Genomic DNA, 20,562 nt, shown 5'->3' with positions numbered 1-20,562 from the left:
TAAGAGATTGAGGGAGGGGGAGGGAGAGAGAGAGAGAAGTAAATGTAAACAGATTATTGTGGATGCTGTTACTACTGGCCTACAGACAACTCAACTTCTCTCAACATTTTTTCCTGAACTCTCTCTTTAATTCCAAGGTAATTTACCTTGCTGACGTGTTGACAGAAGGCTGGGTTGGCGATCATCTGACTAAGAAAGTTCAGGTAGGCCGCCACCAGTGCCATGATGCCACAGCGGATGACCATGGGCATGTTCTCCTCATTAGCCAAGGACATATCCTGCAACCAATGAAAAGCTTTAGAAATATGCTACACAAGGGCTTGTTTTGCAACAGATAGAAAGGGGAAAAAATGGATTGTCCAGAGAAGAGAAAATGTGCCTTTGGCTTTAGTGTAGCATAGAGCACATTACAACAGCTCTATGGCTAGCTAGCTATCTTATAGAATTATATGATAGTTGCAATTAATTCAGTCAGGCATTCAACTAATATTTACATTCAATCCACAATGAAGGGAGTTTGCAACCACCTGACTCAGGGTCATGTTCATTACAGCACATCAGTGAAAATGAAAATGAGAGTTTCTTATTGGATAGTATCAGCAGGATTGGATAGGTTACATTTGAAATGTAATCTGTTACTAGTTACCTGCCACATTTTTATCCATAACTTAACTTTTGGATTACCTAAACTCAGTAACAATCTGATTACTTTCTGTTACTTTTGGAGTACTTTCCCCTTAAGAGGCATTAGAAGAAGACAAAAAGAATCCATCAAACACATTTAGCGTGTCATCATAGTGGTCCTTGACTTGTGGTCAGACTCAGGTGGAACAAACAAACGTACATGTTTTTTCAATGCTGAATTGAATGTCATTGAGAAAACAAAAAGGTGTCAATGCATTTTTTATAAACATCCTTTCTGAATTTAAAAGTCATCTAAAATGTAATCTAGTTTTTACAACGTATCTGATACAAGTAATCTGATTGGAACATTTCTTTTGATTTTCCCATGATGTCAAGCAAAGAGGCACTAAGTTTGAAGGTAGGCCTTGAAATACATCCACAGATACACCTCCAATTGACTCAAATTATGTCAATTAGCCTATCAGAAGCTTATAAATCCATGACTTCATTTTCTGGAATTTTCCAAGCTGTTTAAAGTTACAGTCAATTTAGTGTATGTAAACATCTGACATACTGGAATTGTGATACAGTGAATTATAAGTGAAATCATCTGCCTGTAAACAATTGTTGGAAAAATTACTTATGTCATGCATAAAGCAGATGTCCAAACCAACTTGGCAAAACTATAGTATGTTAACAAGAAATTTGTAGAGTGGTTGAAAACGAGTTTTAATGACTCCAACCTAAGTGTATGTAAACTTCCGACTTCAACTGTATATGGCTCAATGACACTACTATCTCCCAATACTTCAAACCGAGGAGAAAATTAAAGTTGATCCATAATGTCATAATGTCAACCAGTGCATGAGAGGAAGCCAATTCTGCCAAGTAGTCTGTGCTAACATTTCAACATACTAAAGGCTATTTCTCATAATATCAACATCTTCTCCTTATAGCGTTATCTTTCTTGTTGTAAATTTGAATTCCTACAAAAACAACTAAAAGCTGGTATAGTTGCTAAGGCAATGTTTTGTTGACAGTTTTTTTTCCCTCCCATCATTATGAATAAATTACATTGACTTTACTAAAATGTGTCCTGTGACACAATGACTGATGCCACAGGACACCTATTACCTAAATACACATTGCATGGCAACAATTGCAATGAAATTGCACACGTACAAATCTCAAGTTAGGATTCAGCCCCAAATCACCAAAAACCTCTGAAGTTACACCACGCTATCAGTGTCTTCTGTCCTACCTGCAGGGCAAGAGCCAGCCTGATGAGGTCCACCACCACCTCCTCATTGGCCAGCTCAATGGTGAGCACGGCCAGGGTAGTGAAGAGCAGCTCAAAGTTCTTGTGACCGTTGTCCTCCTCCTTACAGCCCAGGTAGATGTGACGGTACAACTGCTGCCCATGCTGAGAGGAGAGGAAGGGAGGGATGGATGAATGTGTAGATGGATAGAAGAATGATTGGGTAGATGGATGGAGAGAGAGACTCATTATTTTAAATAAACAAATAATAACTTCATATTCTTGTAATTTGGGCATGTAATTTACCAGTCCATCAATATCTTCAGATTTAGTCATTTTTCTTTGGCAACATACGGTACACAAATGCATTTCACAGAATTGAACAATCGAAGAGCCGGAATTTCATAACTAGAATGGTCATGACGGTCATTCTAATATGTGCATTTCTGTATACTTCCGGCCCTTCTTTGGACACTGTGTTAACAACCCTCCAGGCAAGCTTCAATGCCATACAACTCTCCTTCCGTGGCCTCCAATTGCTCTTAAATACAAGTAAAACTAAATGCATGCTCTTCAACCGATCGCTACCTGCACCTACCCGCCTGTCCAACATCACTACTCTGGACGGCTCTGACTTAGAATACGTGGACAACTACAAATACTTAGGTGTCTGGTTAGACTGTAAACTCTCCTTCCAGACCCATATCAAACATCTCCAATCCAAAGTTAAATCTAGAATTGGCTTCCTATTTCGCAACAAAGCATCCTTCACTCATGCTGCCAAACATACCCTTGTAAAACTGACCATCCTACCAATCCTCGACTTTGGCGATGTCATTTACAAAATAGCCTCCAATACCCTACTCAACAAATTGGATGCAGTCTATCACAGTGCAATCCGTTTTATCACCAAAGCCCCATATACTACCCACCATTGCGACCTGTACGCTCTCGTTGGCTGGCCCTCGCTTCATACTCGTCGCCAAACCCACTGGCTCCATGTCATCTACAAGACCCTGCTAGGTAAAGTCCCCCCTTATCTCAGCTCGCTGGTCACCATAGCATCTCCCACCTGTAGCACACGCTCCAGCAGGTATATCTCTCTAGTCACCCCCAAAACCAATTCTTTCTTTGGCCGCCTCTCCTTCCAGTTCTCTGCTGCCAATGACTGGAACGAACTACAAAAATCTCTGAAACTGGAAACACTTATCTCCCTCACTAGCTTTAAGCACCAACTGTCAGAGCAGCTCACAGATTACTGCACCTGTACATAGCCCACCTATAATTTAGCCCAAACAACTACCTCTTTCCCAACTGTATTTAATTTTTATTTATTTATTTATTTTGCTCCTTTGAACCCCATTATTTTTATTTCTACTTTGCACATTCTTCCATTGCAAAACTACCATTCCAGTATTTTACTTGCTATATTGTATTTACTTTGCCATCATGGCCTTTTTTGCCTTTACCTCCCTTCTCACCTCATTTGCTCACATTGTATATAGACTTGTTTATACTGCATTATTGACTGTATGTTTGTTTTTACTCCATGTGTAACTCTGTGTCGTTTTATCTGTCGAACTGCTTTGCTTTATCTTGGCCAGGTCGCAATTGTAAATGAGAACTTGTTCTCAACTTGCCTACCTGGTTAAATAAAGGTAAAATAAAATAAATAAATAAATAAAATTTGACGATATGTGCATTTGAAAACATTTCTATGTGTAAGACAACAGTTGCCTGGCCAGCTAATGGCCCGCCCAACCCTAAACTACATTGAAACTAATTTCACACATATGATCAATTGATCAAGTGACAAAATGATCAATTGTCAAATTGAGAATTAAATGACCAGCGAAGCATGCATTGACAAAGGGAATGGAGCTTACCAAAAAGCATTTTCCCCTACCAGCTGTGCTTCTTCTCCGTGCAGCCCGCACAGCACAACTGGTAGGGGAAACCGCTCGAGTCGCATAAAATGGAATATAACGTTGTGTATAAAGTTCAGAAATACAGAGTTTCATGTATACAAAATCTAAATCATTTTCCGTTTTTAAAAGGATGTATTTGGGTGTTTTTGGAGCCATTGTTCATGTTTTTCTGTAGCCCCCTACTGTAGAACAAGCAATGATGTAGTCTATTGCGGATGTGGTAGGTTTCCAAGTGAAATCCACCCCCCCCCAAAAAAAGTTTCTGGACCCTTCTATAACATGTCATTTACATACATTTAGATTTCGTTGTAAAATAGTGAACAATCCTTTGAATATGCATATGGTCATTTTGACCATATGATGCTTGAGGTAGAAATGCTCTGAAAGTTTTAGTAATTTATGATATCTCCAAATTACTGCTGGAGTGGAACATACACATACAGTATTTAGGAAAATTCAGGGGCAGGTGGGTTCAAGGTATTTATTGAAATTAAGTTACTGAAAGAAAGAAAAAGTCATTACAATTGCTACGAATTGAGTATTTCGAACCATTGAGGAGACCGCAAGAGAGAAAGATGAAAAACAATCTGTCAAACCAATGAAAGAGAGTAGGTTTTTAGATAACTGATAGAGAGAGCGTGAGAGCGAGAGAGAGAGTGAACGAGAGACTGAGGGAAAGAAAGAAAAATCGATGTCCATGGAACAGACTAAGGATGCAAAGGTACACATCATGTTATTGAACCGTTCGGTACGCCCCCCACGGTTCAATACGCACACGTGAACCGCGGAATTACGGTATGCCTGTCATTTTCCTATAATTTCCAAAACGTGTTGATTGCGCTGAAGACTACAAGCACGTTGTACATTCAGATCCACAGAACCAGACGCGCAGCTTGTGGCCGTTACCGGGCTCCTGAGGGCTGACAAACTTTACTGCACAGCAATGTCTCAATGTAGTGACCGCAGCTCCATCCCCTTTCAACAACTAATGGATGATTTGCAATGACATCTCAGTAGGAAACCTCCCTAAGAGGGGCCTCATGAAGAGAGGGGAAACTAAAACAAATATTCTCTGAGCGCCAATGGCGAGCGCTAGCGAAGCGGCACCTTCCAAACACAATTTGCGATAAATTCAGAAACATAAAGAAATAATGAAAGCAGTGGGAGTATTCATAGCCAAATATCTGCAGCCCTATTCAGTGGTTACTGACTCGGGATTTCGTTTTTTTTTTACTGCGTTACAATGTCCCCTCCCGCACACATTTCAGCAGCAAAGTAATTCCCAAACTCTGAAACATCACGGGGAGAAAATGAAAAGGAATTGACACAGACACCCTATCTAGCTTTCTCCACTGATAGTTGGACCTCCAGAGCAACTCCAAGCTACCTCACTGTGACGGTTCACTATGTACTGGATTGGGAGATGTTGGTTGTCAAAACTAAGAAGCACTTTTAATTGTAATGTTTTCTCTCTTCGATTTCATACAGTAGAGACAGAAACCAGGCCTAGTCAGTCAGGCTGCCATTTTTCTGAAAGGAAAGTTTGATTTGTCTATAGGCAAAATAAAGAGTTAATTGTTTATTAAAGGGTGATGTGTTTTAATTATTTTCTTAAATATAAAGGTACCGAAACCGTAACGATATAGTGGCCCACAAACTGTGATACATACAGAACCGTGGGCCCACTGTACCTGTACATTCCTAGAACAGACAGAGCTAAATATAGCGCAAGACTTTCAATAAGGCCAGAGACGGGTAAATGTGACTGTGGAGCAATGAGGGAGATGCAGCTCTGTGAACGAAGAACCCACATTTGCACAATCACTCAACACATCACAAGCTTTAGTAAAGTGGACAACATCACTGGAGCAAATACCTAAAATAGCCAACCAAAGATGATTGCATCGAAAAAAAATAAACTTGTTTCTGAGTCAGCGAGCAGTGTCACCATCTTTAACGAAAGAGGAGGTGGTGGGGTAGTTCCTTATTAATTTAGTCAGATATTCAAATACACACTCGATGGCTCATGAAAATAACTTGAAGCCATGACCTAAAAATAACCAACCTACAAGACTGCCTCTGACACTTAATAGCCTTAAGCAGGGTCGTGTTCAGTAGGCAAGAAATGTTAGAAAACGGTCCGAAACTGGGTTTAGAAGTGAGGTACTATTTGGTATTTTATTAGGATCCCCATTAGTTGTTGCGAAAGCTTCAGTTACACTTCCTGGGGTCAACACAAAACATGACATAATACAGAACATTAATAGACAAGAACAGCTTAAGGACAGAACTATACATTTTAACATATCCAATAAGAAACACTCACTTTCTGTTTAAAAACATTTAGCTGCATGTTGTTACCTAGCACCCTAATCAACACGACCCAGCTGGAGACATAGCTCTCTATCTAGCGACTTATCATATTCCTCTGACAAAGGCGGATTGAGCTCCATTAATTAGCCTTGACAGTGGCAGCGATAGCATGAATGCTAAATGCTGCAATGTATTCGGTGGCAATAGTTTCTTTATGGGGGACATGGAAGAGTCGAGGGTAAATGCTAAATGTTGTGGAGCATATCGCAGCTAGGGGAGCCTGAGCTATGGGCTCTGTGTGGATGACATTGTCTCTAGACTATGTTCAGCTTACCTTCCTCACATACAGTGGGGTCTAAAATGATTGGATTCATTGTTAAAGATTAGTAAAAAAACACTATAAAAAATGATTTATTTTGATAATACAACCAACACAAAATAACAGTTGTTTTGAAGTTATTTACAATGTTTTAAGGGTTTATTAACAGTTTATGAAAAATGTATGTCTTCGAACACACGTCTCTTAAAATCAGCTAGACATTGGGACCTCAATAAACTGAATCAAGCATTTAAGTGCTGGGCTGGAACAAAAGCCTGCATCGCTCTATGATGTTCGGATTGTTTATCTGCTTATCTGATTGCTTATGTGGTATTGGCAGGGAAGTGTGGAGTATTGAATATTAGCCCGTTTGCAAAATCTGGCACATTGACAGAAATGTTGATTAATGTGCTACGTCCCCATCAAATAAACCTAACAAAGTAAAGTAGAATAGTGTCTGTTTATTACACTGCAATAAGGCACAACTACCACCAACAGAGGACAGAGCAGCCAGGTCGTTCAAGACTGATGTCAAAATTGTCCTGAGGACGTCTGGAAATGCCTTATAAAAACAGCCACTAAGGGGCAATGTTATTACCATCAAGTAGGGTTAGGTTTTGTAATCCAATGACTCTGGATTGCGTGTTCGATTCCTGGTTGTGTGTTCGATTCCAGTCATGGACATTTGTTTTTTATTTTAACCCTATCACAGACCTTAACCCTTACCTTAACCATTTGGAATGAGTGTCTAAACTGAACCCTTACATTAACCATTTGGAATGAGTGTGTAAACGTAATGTTCTAACCCTATCACAAACCTTGACCCTTACCATAACCATTTGGAATGAGTGCCTAAACTTAACTCTTAACTTCTAAAATTGACTTTTGGAGAAATGGAACGATACAGCACCAGCAACAACAAAAACACTGAAATGTTAAGTTTGGAGGAATGTAGAATAAAGTCGAATTGTGCTGCAGTGAGACTGAGAGCTTGTTGCAGTAAAGAGCTGTGGCAGAACCATTTGTGATCCATAGTGGTTTTCTATGGGGAGCTGTAATGGTGCGTTGCAACTGGCCCCAGCTTGTTATTTATTCGAAGACAAACGGATGGTAACACCGTCTGTGAAAATCAATTATTGCATCAGAGCTACTTATGTGCTGCTTTACCTTTTAACACTGTCTATGAATGAAAAGATAGGGATTTTTATCACCCAAGCTAACGACTCATTCTACTAAGCATTATAAATGCAGAACTTCATTACGCAATCATAATGCATCACAAACAGGTCGTATAATGTGCAATACTGGAAGTGTTTCATTTTTTAAGTACAACTTTTTAATTTACCTTTTTCATGAACCCAACGTCTTGTTTCGATATCTTCTCCCTCTTTATCTTCAAGGCCGCCACATTAGGAATGATCCTAACAAATTAGAGAAAGATTCAAACATGAAAGATATATATAGTCGTGAAAGTCACACCCCTTGCACAGTATTAAAAAGGACTGGATTTTTCCCCGATTTTCACAACCAAATCCACACTTTCAAGGTGAAAGAAAATAATTAGTGATGCACTGATATGTTAACACACACACATGGACGCAGCGGTGTAAGGCTCGGCATCTCAGTGCAAAGGGCATCACTACTGGTTCGAATCTAGGCTCTATCACATCCGGCTGTGATTGGGAGTCCCATAGCACAATTGGCCCAACATCGTTCGGGTTTGGCCAGGGTAGGCCATCATTGTAAAAAATTATTTGTTCTTATTAACTGACTTGCCTAGTTAAATAAATGTTACACACACACCACACTGACTAAAAAGTTATTTTGTTGGCATTTACGTATGTCCTCATTACCAGTAAAACATAATCAAAACCTATTTCTGTCACTTACTTGCTGTGCTGTTTAGTTGTTCATGTCGTTTCATTCTCAACCAGGATTTCTATGGAACGCCGCTTGGGTCTTTGCTATTGAACACTTGTTGACCAATCAGGACCTGAATATGACTGCACGTCACATAATAATTTAATGCGTTCATCATTTTTTTAAACGTAGTTATTACACATGGATTACACTATCACTTGTATTTCATGTCACAACGATTCATCGATACATATGCTACGTATGATGCTGGTAAAGTTGCCTCGCGCACCTACAGTGCTGGTCATAAATGCTAGCTAGCTCATGGATGCAAATGGATGTGTTTTCTTCCCCCAAAACATATCAAGACGACAGTCTGATTCAGCAGCTATAGTTAGCTAGCTAACTATATAGCTAGGTGTCATCATCTAAAATAACCCTGATTTATAAGACAGTTTTTCTTTGATTAATGGTGGACGGACCCATCTATGTGAAGCTAGCCACAATAAGGATCAGCCACAATAGTGGACTTTGCATTTAGCCTTCAAAATAAAAGTATTGCATAATTCTACTATTTCTATTAATTTGCATCACTGTCAATGACATACTTTATTTTGAAGGCAAACCACAAATTCCACTATTGTGCCTAATCCTTATTGTGGCTCGCTTCACAACACATAACCCGGTCCGGTCGAGTCTCACTAGCCAGATGACGCTACTGGCTGCTTACAACGTTAGTTTTGGGCAACAGGGTTAAGTAGCTGGCTAGCTATTTATTTTCCTGAACTGAAATTCAATTTCAATAGGCGAACAACAAGTGGCAACCTAGCTAATATTTACTCAAGGATTTCTAAATCATTGCTAATAATAATGAAAATGACTACAGTTTGTACTGGTCATTGTTTTCAGGCTGATTATATTGGTGCTAGCTAGGTACCTCAGAAGTTGCGGTCGAACAAATGATGCTTTATTACCAAAGTGGTACTGTAAACACATCGTTTGTGGCCCGTATTTGTACTTATTGTACAGCTTTGACAGTGCTACTGTATCTTTTTTGACACGCAAAGACCCAAACGGCATTCCATAGTATGTATGTCTTGAAGCTAAATAGCAGTGACACTATTACTGTTTAACTCCGGTTGGGCAACATCTGAAAAATAGCGCACTTGGTAGTGTGTACCGGTGCTCGACCAGTCTTTAGACATACGCAATCAATACATCTTCATTGTATACATTTTTTTTACTTTGAAAGAGTAGGTTGTGTAGATCTGTAGGAAAAAAAACTATATATTTAGATACAATTTTAAGGCAGCATAATGTGAAGACTGTGCAAGGGTTGTGTAGAATTTCAACAGGCACTGTGCATTACATTTTGGTAATTTAGCAGATGCTCTTACCCAGAGCAGCCTACAATCAAATAGCTTACAAAACTTAAGATAACGTACAACCTCAAACCCAACAACTAAAAGCTATCGGGGGGTGTATGCACCCCTGCGGAACACCCGACACCGGCAGTGGGCATTTTGACAACAGCTGTTACCTGATGCCCCGCAGCTTGGCGCGGTTGTCGTGGCGATCGATGATGTTGAGCAGGATCTCAAGGACCAACTGGCGAAGCTCGCAGTCCTCCATGAGTGAAATGGAGAAAAGTGGGTCCAGGAAGGGTGCGGGCAGCGCTGCCACCATGGTCTTGGACTTGAAACCAGAGGTCACCTGAGGTACATCAAAGGTGTCAGGGGGAAAGGTCAGTCTTGATCACAGTCTATATATATCATGTGTTAATAACACACCATGTACAATTTATGATAAAGTATACATACCATACATCTATATCATGATATACGTTTCAATTTTCCATACATTTCTGGATAAATGTCTTGGTATATGTATATTTCATGGTTGAAGGGTGTTCGAGAGTACACTCCAGCATATTTCCACACTCCATCAATCACACGTAATTGACAGGTGGCAGGTGTTTATTGCATCGCCACCACCGACAGACTGGCGAGTTTGCCATCATTCACAATAAACCGACTTAAACTTTGAGCTCTGCCAACACCTTTCTCTTTCAATCCGAGCGGATTTCAGATTGAGCAAAATGTCACTGCACTGTGACCCTTCTGTCTGGTCTACATGATGAGGTGACGAAAGGGAGGACACTGGTGTGTGTGTGTGTGTGTGTGTGTGCAGTAGCGGAATGGCAATATGGAGCACCAGGAAAATGTGCATCTGGGCGGGCCCAATGGTCCAATTATAGTGGGGGCTGAGAAGTTGAGGGACACGGGCCGGCCCACTGTTCCATCTCTTCCACCGGACCTGGCCCATTGGTCCATTCCTCCCTCTGTACAGCGGCTACAGTACTTAGCCCAGCCCCCTTCCCTCACATACACACTGACAGTGACATAGCCACGAGATGTTGATGTAGCTATCAATAGAAGTCAACTTACGCAAAATCCCAAATCAACATCGATAAGCAACACAACAAAACACGTAAAGGTGGGGCTGAAAAGTTAAGGGACAAAGTTAAGTCCCTTGGGTCAGATGAAGCCAAATGTAGGAAATTAACTGACTTATTATGTAGTGATGCTACTAGTGCCAGTGCTAATGTCAATGTGCAGATAGCCCATGCAGAGGGAGATGCCGCAGCTGGAATTGTGAGCACAAGCAAAGTCTGTGCAGCCAAAGCGTAGGCAATGGGGAGCCATCGTTACAGTTGTTGGTAATTAGCTAGCTAACCATATTAGCATAAATGTGCCATCAGTCAAAACATGGCGTCAACAAAACAAAGGAGATGATCATGGACTTCAGGAAACAGCAGAGGGTGCAGATGCACAATCGAGAGCATCCTGTCGGGCCCTATCACCGCCTGGTACGGAAATTGCATCGCCCACAACCGCAAGGCTCTCCAGACGATGGTGCGGTCTGCACAACGCATCACCGGGGGCAAACTACCTGCCCTCCAGGACACCTGCAGCACCCAATGTCACAGGAAGGCCAAAAAGATTATCAAGGACATCAACCACCCGAGCCACTGCCGGGTACAGGTGCATCAAAGCTGGGACCGAGAGACTGAAAAACAGCTTCTATCCCAATGCCATCAGATTGCATCCATCAGTGATTGCTGTTTAGCAGTCTAACTCAGAGAGGCTGCTGCCAACATTGAGACCCAATCACTGGCCACTCTAATAAATGGATCACTAGTACTTTATACAATGCACTCTAAATAATGCCAAATTAATAATGTTTACATATCACATGTATATACAGTATTTTATACCATCTATTGCACCTTGCCTATGCCACTCGGCCATTGCTCATCCATATACTTACATGTACATATTCTCATTCACTCCTTTAGATTTGTGTATTAGGTAGTTGTGGGGGAATTGTTCGATTACGTGTTAGATATTACTGCACTGTCAGAACTAGAAACACAAGCATTTCGCTACACTCGCATTAACATCTGCTAACAATGTGTGTGTGACAAAGAACATTTGATTATTTGATTTGATCTTTGAAAGCACTATGGTGTTGAACACTGAGCTGTAGTCAATGAATAGCATTTTCACATAGGTGTTCCTTTAGTCCAGGTGGGAAAGGGCAGTGTTGAGTGCAACAGAGATTGCATCAACTGTGGATCTGTTGGGGCGGTATGCAAATTGGAGTGGGTCTAGGGTTTCTGGAATAATGATGTTGATGTGAGCCATGGCCAGCCTTTCAAAGCACTTCATGGCTACATATGTGAGTGCTACTGGTCGGTATTCAATTAGGCAGGTTAGCTTAGTGTTCTGGGGCACAGGGACTATGTTTGAAACATGTTCGTATTACAGACTCAGTCAGGGACCGGTTGAAAATGTTAGTGAAGACACTTGCCAGTTGGTCAGTACACGTCCTGGTAATCTGTCTGGCACTGCGGCCTTGTGAATGTTGACCTGTTTAAAACTTCTTCGGGATCGGTTGAGCTGACATATGCTAATCGCATAAACCTGAGGTTGTAAGTAGCAAGACAATTTCCCAGGACATAAGACATGTCTGATATTGGCAGAAAGCTTAAATTATTGTTAATCTAACTGTGCTGTCCAATTTACAGTAGCTATTACAGTGAAAGCATACCATGCTATTGTTTGAGGAGAGTGCACAGTTTGGAACTTGAAAAGTTAATAATAAACCAATTGATACAAAATTTGGAACAGAAATACAATGATTCATTGGATCAGACCTAATCTTTGCACCAACACTGCTGCCATCTAGTGGCCAACATCTCAATTGCACCTGAGCTGCAATAATACATTATGGCCTCTCTCTTGCATTTCAAAGACGTTACAAAAAATACGTTTTTTTTTCTTCTTTATATTACCTTTCACCATATCTATTGTGTTATATTCTCCTACATTCCTTTCACATTTCCACAAACTTCAACGTGTTTCCTTTCAAATGGTACCAAGAATATGCATACCCTTGCTTCAGGGCCTGAGCTTCAGGCAGTTAGATTGGGTACGTCGTTTTGGGCAAATTTTTTAAAAATGGGACGGATCCTTACCCACGGCGAGCATGATCACACAGTCGTCCGGAACAGCTGATGCTCTCATGCATGCTTCAGTGTTACTTGCCTCGAAGCGAACATAGAAGTAATTTAGGTCATCTGGTAGGCTTGTGTCACAGGGTAGGTCGCGGCTGTGCTTCCCTTTGTAGACTGGAATAGTTTGCAAGTCCTGCCACATCCGTCGAGGGTCGGAGACGGTGTAGTATGATTCAATCTTAGTCCTGTATTGACGCTGTGCCTGTTTGATGGTTTGTCGGAGGGCATAGCTGGATTTCTTATAAGCTTTCTGGGTTAGAGTCCCACTCCTTGAAAGCGGCAGCTCTAGCCTTTAGCTCAGCGTGGATGTTGCCAAGGCTTCTGGTTGGGATATGTACGTACGGTCACTGTGGGGATGACATCATCAATGCGCTTATTGATAAAGCCAGTGACTGATGTGGTGTACTCCTCAATGCCATCGGAAGAATCGCGGGAACATATACCAGTCTGTGCTAGCAAAACAGTCCTATAGCTTAGCATCTGCCTCATCTGACCACTTTCTTTTTGACCGAGTCACAGGTGCTTCCTGCTTTGGTTTATGTTTGTAAGCAGGAATCAGGATGGAATTATGGTCAGATTTACATGCGTCTGGAGTAAAGGTGTTCTAGAGTTTTTTCCCCCTCTGGTTTCACATTTAACATGCTGGTAGAAATTAGGTAAATTAGGTCAAAAGGATTTGTGTTTCCTGTTTACTTATGACCGTATACAGCTAATTGAGTGCGGTCTTATTGCCAGCATCGGTTTGTGGTGGTATGTGTAGACAGCTATGAAAAATACAGATGAAAACTCTTGGTAAATAGTGTGATAGTGCAGAAACATTAAGTACAAAATAACGCGAAAAAACATGCACAATTGATTACGGGATCATAAAACGGCAGTCATCTCCTTCGGCGCCACTCCGATATACCAACAGAGAACATTGAAGTCCCTTTAGGCAGAATTAGAATAGACTCAAATAATGGATTCATCTGTTGCCATTCTTCTCGATTGACACTATTCTTGATCAGTCTGTTGTGATCACGATAGGCGGATGCGGCTATCGTTAGACAGTACTATTGAATAAATGATATGGCTATAGAAGTACTCACCATGATGAGCGAGCTCAGCAGCATGGCCTGGATACGCTTGGTGCCCTGGTGCCTGAATGGAATATCAACAACAGTTTGTTAGCAAATGGTGGGGGGGACTCACTCTTTGTGCAATAAAAAATGTTTAACATGTTTTTTTTGAATGACTACCTCATTTCTCTATCCCACACATACAATTATCTGTAAGTGAATTTCAAACACAGATTGAACCACAAAGACCAGTGAGGTTTTCCAATGCCTCGCAAAGAAGGGCACCCATTGGTAGGTGGGTAAAAAAAATTTAAGCAGATATTGAATATCCCTTTGACCATGGTAAAGTTATTAATTACACTTTGGATGGTGTATCAATATACCCAGTCACTACAAAGATACAGGCATCCTTCTTAACTCAGTTGCCAGAAAGGAAGGATTTCACCATGAGGCCAATGGTGACATTAAAACAGTTACAGAGTTTAATGGCTGTGATAAGAGAAAACTGAGGATGTATCAACAACAATTGTAGATTATCCACAATACCAACCTAATTAACACAGTGAAAAGAAGGAAGCCCGTACAGAAAACAAATATTCCAAAACATGCATCAAGGCACTAAAGTTATATTGTAAAAATGTGGCAAAGAAATTCACTTTTTGTCCTAAATACAAAAATGGGGCAAAATCCAATACAACACATTACTAAGCACCACTCTACATAATTTCAATCATAGAGGTGACTGCATCATATTATGGGTATATGTGTAATCGTTAAGAACTGTGAGGAAAATGTGCGGATTGGAGGTAAGCACAGGCAAAATCCTAGAGGAAAACCTGGTTCAGTCTGCTTTCCACCAGATACTGGGAGATGAATTCACCTTTCAGCAGGACAAAAGCCTAAAACACAAGGCCAAATCTTCACTGGAGTTGCTTACAAAGTGGCCAAGTTACAATTTGACTTAAATCTACTTGAAATTCTATGGCAAGACCTTAAATGGTTGTCTAACAATGATCAACAACCAATTCGACAGAGCTTGATGCATTTTAAAAAGAATAATGGGCACAATTCAGGTGTGGAAAGCTTTTAGAGGCTTACCCAGAAAGTCTCACAGCTGTAAAATTATCTTCTACAAAGTATTTACTCAGGGGTGTGAATTATGTAAACGAGATATTTCTCTATTTAATACATTTCAAAACACTGTCATTATGGGGTATTGTGTAAATGGTTGAGATTCTTATGTTTAATCCATTTTCAATTCAGACTGTAAAACATCAAAATGTGGAATAAGTCAAGGGGTTTGAATATTTTCTGAAGGAATTGTATATGTAGTATAACATATAGCTCTACTAACTAGGTATATTCTCTATAGTACATCTGTGTGGAAAGTCAAGTATGAAAATAAAACGTATCTACATCCTTATATTATTACTGGAAATAGAGCTATAATAGAAAAATAATATACATTTTAATTCCAATGGCATCCTGGATGTGTGTTGTGAATTGACCCAGATGTTTATAAGCACCTTCATAATAAGCACAGTACCTGTGCCTCTGCATCACTAACTCATAAAAGTGTGTCATCCAGTGGTGTGTATTCATCAGTGCTAAGGGAAGCCAGGCTTCCGTATAAATTTGACAAAGAAAAACTAAATCATTTATATTTTTGTCTCTCTTTGCTTCATAATTGTCCTTCAATTTGCAAGAGGCTGAATGTATGTCACCAGAGAAAGCAGCTGATCGAGTGAAACAGCGCCCCTCTGTCTCTGTATGTGTAACCCATCTATCTGATGCTGTCTGGTCAAAAAGAGTATGACATTGTTGCCGCCCCTACCATTGAATGCATGGGATGCCAGCGAGCATTTGTCCTCCCTATAAAAGGGAGCTAAAAGAGAGCTCAACTGTTGATGGTCCTGGAGCACCTAAAAAAAGTGTAAAGTGAAGGCAGTTTGGATTTGGCTTCACACCAATCACATCACATCAGAAGCTAAACGTAATTAGAAAATAAACTTGAATTGTTGCATCTCGTTGAATTGTTTTCCCTTTCCCAACTTAGCCATAGATGGAGATAGTGATTTGGAACTAGGGGTTTTCCTTAATTCTCCCTACTGGCCAATGATTATGACGGTGATTATGATCCAACCATAAATTTATACACTGTGCCCCTTGCCTGAGAGGATGGAAGTTCAATATGTAGCTAGATGAGGTGGGCTAATGTTAACTAGCTGGCTCATCGTTGCCCATGAAAGTGAGTTACGCTAGCAAGCGTAACTAAATTAGAGAGCTGCATTCCCACTGGCCCCGACAGATAGCATTGTAGCGTGGTCTGCATTTTTTATGCTGAGGTTGGGAGTGGGCATTCAGACAAACAACTTTGGGATTATTTCTAACGGTTGTCTTTCTGTTTTGGATGCGTTATCTATTGTATTAAAATAACCTCTGCCATACTATTCAGAAACTCTCATAGGCTAATTCTGCTTCACGTTCTGTAGCCTACCTCACCTCACTTGTGTTGGGCGTGCGAGATCAAATGCGTGGTCCCAAATAAATAGCCTGTAGGATGGAAAAGCATACGCAGTTGTCTTTCCAAGGAAATTAACTTCCTAAATATTACATGCTATAGTTTAGGCTCTGACATTGACAGGAAATAAATATTGATAACACATTTTTCTGTCTGCCTGCAAATTGTCCAGCTCCTATTAAAGTTGGTATTATTTCAAAATGGTTGTCTTTCTGTTTGTAGATTATTCGTTATACTTGATGATTTTGATTCTGTAGCCTACCTTTCTTCCCTTTTACTGAGCATGTGCAATCAAATAAAAAATATGATAGGCTATAGTTTAAACTCTGACATTGACTGGCATAACACATGTATTTTATTGTGCTTGCATATCGTCCCGTTCCTAAAAGTTATTCTTTAATCTAGTCAAGTAAGTGTCCACTCTCTTGTATTTAGGCCCAACTCTACAATCTTTCAAACTACATCTAGCCTAATACTGATAGCCGAATATAATGGGCACAGTCAGAATCTCTGGTATTTTAACCTATTTTTCACATTTTGATCTTGACTAGGGTGGCAAAATCGTTGGGACCAGGGCTGCAAAGTGAGCTGCGTCAGATACATCTAAAATAACATTGCGGGACTGCCGTCAGGTACAGGACTAATTCTTGTTGGGACCAGGGCTGCAAAGTGAGCTGCGTCAGATACATCTAAAATAACATTGCGGGACTGCCGTCAGGTACAGGACTAATTCTTGTTGGGACCAGGGCTGCAAAGTGAGCTGTGTCAGATACATCTAAAATAGGTACGGGACTAATTCTTGCTGGGGCGACTCGGTTAAGAAGACCATGGCATTGGGCGGGTGCGGCGTGAAAAGCAGCAGGAGCTGGATGAAGATATCAGTCCCGTGCAGACCTCTACTTGAAAGTGCTTCCTCTATTAGCTAGTCCTCTCATTGGCATCAGGGGCAGCAGACAAACAGAGGAATCTAATCTCCTCCAACAATTAAGAAAAAGCAAAGGGATAAGGAGGAGAGAAGATGAGTGGGTTGAGTCACTGAGTGGGTTGAGTCACTATACTCGGCCTTGTCTCGGGATGGTAAGTTGGTGGTTGAAGATATCCCTCTAGTGGTGTGGGGGCTGTGCTTTGGCAAAGTGGGTGGGGTTATATCCTGCCTGTTTGGCCCTGTCCGGGGGTATCATCGGATGGGGCCACAGTGTCTCCTGACCCCTCCTGTCTCAGCCTCCAGTATTTATGCTGCAGGAGTTTATGTGTCGGGGGACTAGGGTCAGTTTGTTATATCTGGAGTACTTCTCCTGTCTTATCCGGTGTCCTGTGTGAATTTAAGTATGCTCTCTCTAATTCTTTCTTTCTTTCTCTCTCGGAGGACCTGAGCCCTAGGACCATGCCTCAGGACTACCTGGCATGATGACTCCTTGCTGTCCTCAGTCCACCTGGCCGTGCTGCTGCTCCAGTCTCACCTGTTCTGCCTGCGGCTATGGAATCCTGACCTGTTCACCAGACGTGCTACCTGTCCCAGACCTATTATTTGACCATGCTGGTCATTTATGAACATTTGAACATCTTGGCCATGTTCTGTTATAATCTCCACCCTGCACAGCCAGAAGAGGACTGGCCACACCTCATAGCCTGGTTCTTCTCTAGGTTTCTTCCTAGGTTTTGGCCTTTCTAGGGAGTTGTTCCTAGCCAAAGTGCTTCAACATCTGCTTTGCTTTCTGTTTGGGGTTTTTGGCTGGGTTTCTGTACAGCACTTTGAGATATCAGCTGATGTACAAAGGGCTATATAAATACATTTGATTTGATTTGATAATGCTTCTGATTTTGGTGGGAAATACCAGGTTACCTGGGAGAAAAGTGATTTGTTCTCGGGATGAAGCATTTGTAAAATACCAGGAAAATATTAAACCCTAGTACCAAACCAGCCACCCCTAACTCAGAAAGGAGAACTCCCGAGATGAACCTAATGTCCATGGGAAACCCTGTAGCGTGGAGGTAATGAGTGTGACTCACCCAATCTTCACAGTGTCCAGGGTGTGGCAGGGGGTGCCATACACGGGCACCTTGCCCATGATGAACATCATCACCTCCGCGCGCTGGTAGTCTGGCAGGTTGCCACCAAAGAACCCTGTGTGACCATGGGGTAAATTAATGCGTTTACAAAACTTTGTCTGTTAAATTGTCAAACGATGCAATTATTTTTCTTTGGCACTCTGACTTTAAAGGAATGGCGCAAAGACAAGCTATTTCAAATCATACTGTGTGTAGAGCATACAAATTCAAATGCATGTAACTACGGGGTCAACATTAAAGCCCCCCTCTGCAATTTCAACAGCCTGGAAATGTATTTATAGATAGATATCCATCTAAAAAACAGTATAGGAGGGCTCCAGATTAACTGTTCCCTGTGGTGGCACCAACATTTTCCCCAATCAATAATTTGGTCCTTTTACAATTTTTTTATTTTTTATTGTGATTAATTGTATTGTCTGAAAACGTACAAAATACATGATCTACACAGCAAAAACAATCTGACGTCAAAACAAGATGTATTGAGATGAAAGAAATTGTGCTCTATCAATTTACCGGATTTTGTTTAATATTACTTTGGACAAAAACAAGACGTCAATATTCCTGTAATGCTTTTTGTATAAACATCTTAAATTACAGCTCAATTTCAGCAAATTCCAAATATGTGATTAATCCCAGCCAAATAAATGTTATCATTTGTGACCCGATTCAGGAAACTAGGCGTATATCTCAAGTCATGACTACACTGGAGAGCAGTTACCATAATTTTTAAAATCAAAACGTCTAAATGTCTTTAACATTTTTTTTATTGTGTAGTGGAGCTGGATAAGTGTTGCTCTCCACTTTCTGGAGGACAGAGTTTTGAAATCAGTGCAATTAGAGTATGATAGCTAAAGAGATGGAGAAAACACCTGTCTCCAGATTACATCTTCAAACTAAGGACAACCGTGGTATGGCATTCCTGACAGGGAGACTCGTCCATCATGCATGATGATGTATACAGGTAAGATAGTCTAGCGTTTGCTAGCTACATTTTCTGATATTACACATTTTACATTTTCAGATATTACACATTTCACAGAAAGAGGTTTAATTTAGAGCTAAATTGTACCATTAGCTAGCTAGCTAATGTTAGCTGGCTGGCTCCCTACCTGACATTATTCCCATCCCAGAGCCGTTTGCTTTTCAGGTTAGAGCCTAATGTTAGCTACATAACATGGAACCTCTTTGGTTAGCTCCCAGCATATTCATGCAGGGTAGTAACGACATGATTTGGGACTATGTTCATTGTTGTTTAACTAGCTAACGTTAGCTGGCTGGCTCATTTGCTAACGTTACGTGACTTGTGTCATCTTACACGTTGTTTACCTAGCTAGGTTCATTGTGTACCTAGCAAGCTAGCTATGGATCTTAAGCTAAAGTGTGCAACACCCGTTGAATATGGCCGGTGTCAGTAAACATCTGCAAAAAAAGCGTAATGAAGTTGTTGCCAGCAGAGCTGGTTAGGCTGTTTTCATGTTATCCAGAGGTAAACAAATCATCGTCCAGAGCGTCAAGTGTTCACTCTGAACGTTCCGAGAGTGAAACAAGATGGGTGGACAAAGAAGAGCTCTTCACTAGATACCAAAACATTCAAAGGCCATTTTCTCAAAAGTGAGTTTACAAGTTTATCAACTTTCAAAGCAGAATTACTTTCCCATTGTTCCTCAAAAATGCAGTGTATGATATACCATTTTGTTGCTCTGAGTCTACCTTTATCCCATGCAAAAAAAGCCATTTCAAATTTTGCTACCTACATACCAGGTGATGAGCCACATTTGGCAGCCCTAAACATGTTTTAAAGTCCTTCAAAGTGCTATTGAGATGGTATGATTCAAGACATGTTTGAGATAGGCCTACATTTAAATCTAACATGTCCATCCAGGAAAGATGATAATGATATTTTGATGTGCAACACCTAACCAGTGATTGGCATTCATTATGGGTTGACAATTACGCTATTGTTGCTATAACTTTACTGTCTAAATATGGTTATTAGATTATTTTGCTCAATAGACAGTAATATATATATTTTTTT

The 20,562-nt window shown here is 40.7% G+C and overlaps 1 protein-coding gene across 4 annotated transcripts in view; it reads right to left on the bottom strand.

Moving 5' to 3' along the window:
• The window catches only part of efr3a (EFR3 homolog A (S. cerevisiae)), a 236,022-nt gene that overhangs the window by 32,122 nt on the left and 183,338 nt on the right, over positions 1-20,562 (bottom strand). For all 4 annotated transcript variants that reach the window (XM_031810880.1, XM_020466614.2, XM_020466615.2 and 1 more), the window contains exons 12-17: positions 18,468-18,582; positions 13,967-14,018; positions 9,840-10,012; positions 7,788-7,863; positions 1,886-2,047; positions 147-278 (exon numbers count right to left, since the gene is read on the bottom strand). In XM_031810880.1, the coding sequence (XP_031666740.1) occupies positions 147-278; positions 1,886-2,047; positions 7,788-7,863; positions 9,840-10,012; positions 13,967-14,018; positions 18,468-18,582 (710 nt within the window). The remainder of the gene's footprint in view (positions 1-146; positions 279-1,885; positions 2,048-7,787; positions 7,864-9,839; positions 10,013-13,966; positions 14,019-18,467; positions 18,583-20,562) is intronic.

The sequence above is a fragment of the Oncorhynchus kisutch genome, linkage group LG30 (assembly GCF_002021735.2).
Source record: "Oncorhynchus kisutch isolate 150728-3 linkage group LG30, Okis_V2, whole genome shotgun sequence".
NCBI classification, from domain to species: domain Eukaryota; kingdom Metazoa; phylum Chordata; class Actinopteri; order Salmoniformes; family Salmonidae; genus Oncorhynchus; species Oncorhynchus kisutch.
This window is presented reverse-complemented; position numbering and strand designations above follow the sequence as displayed.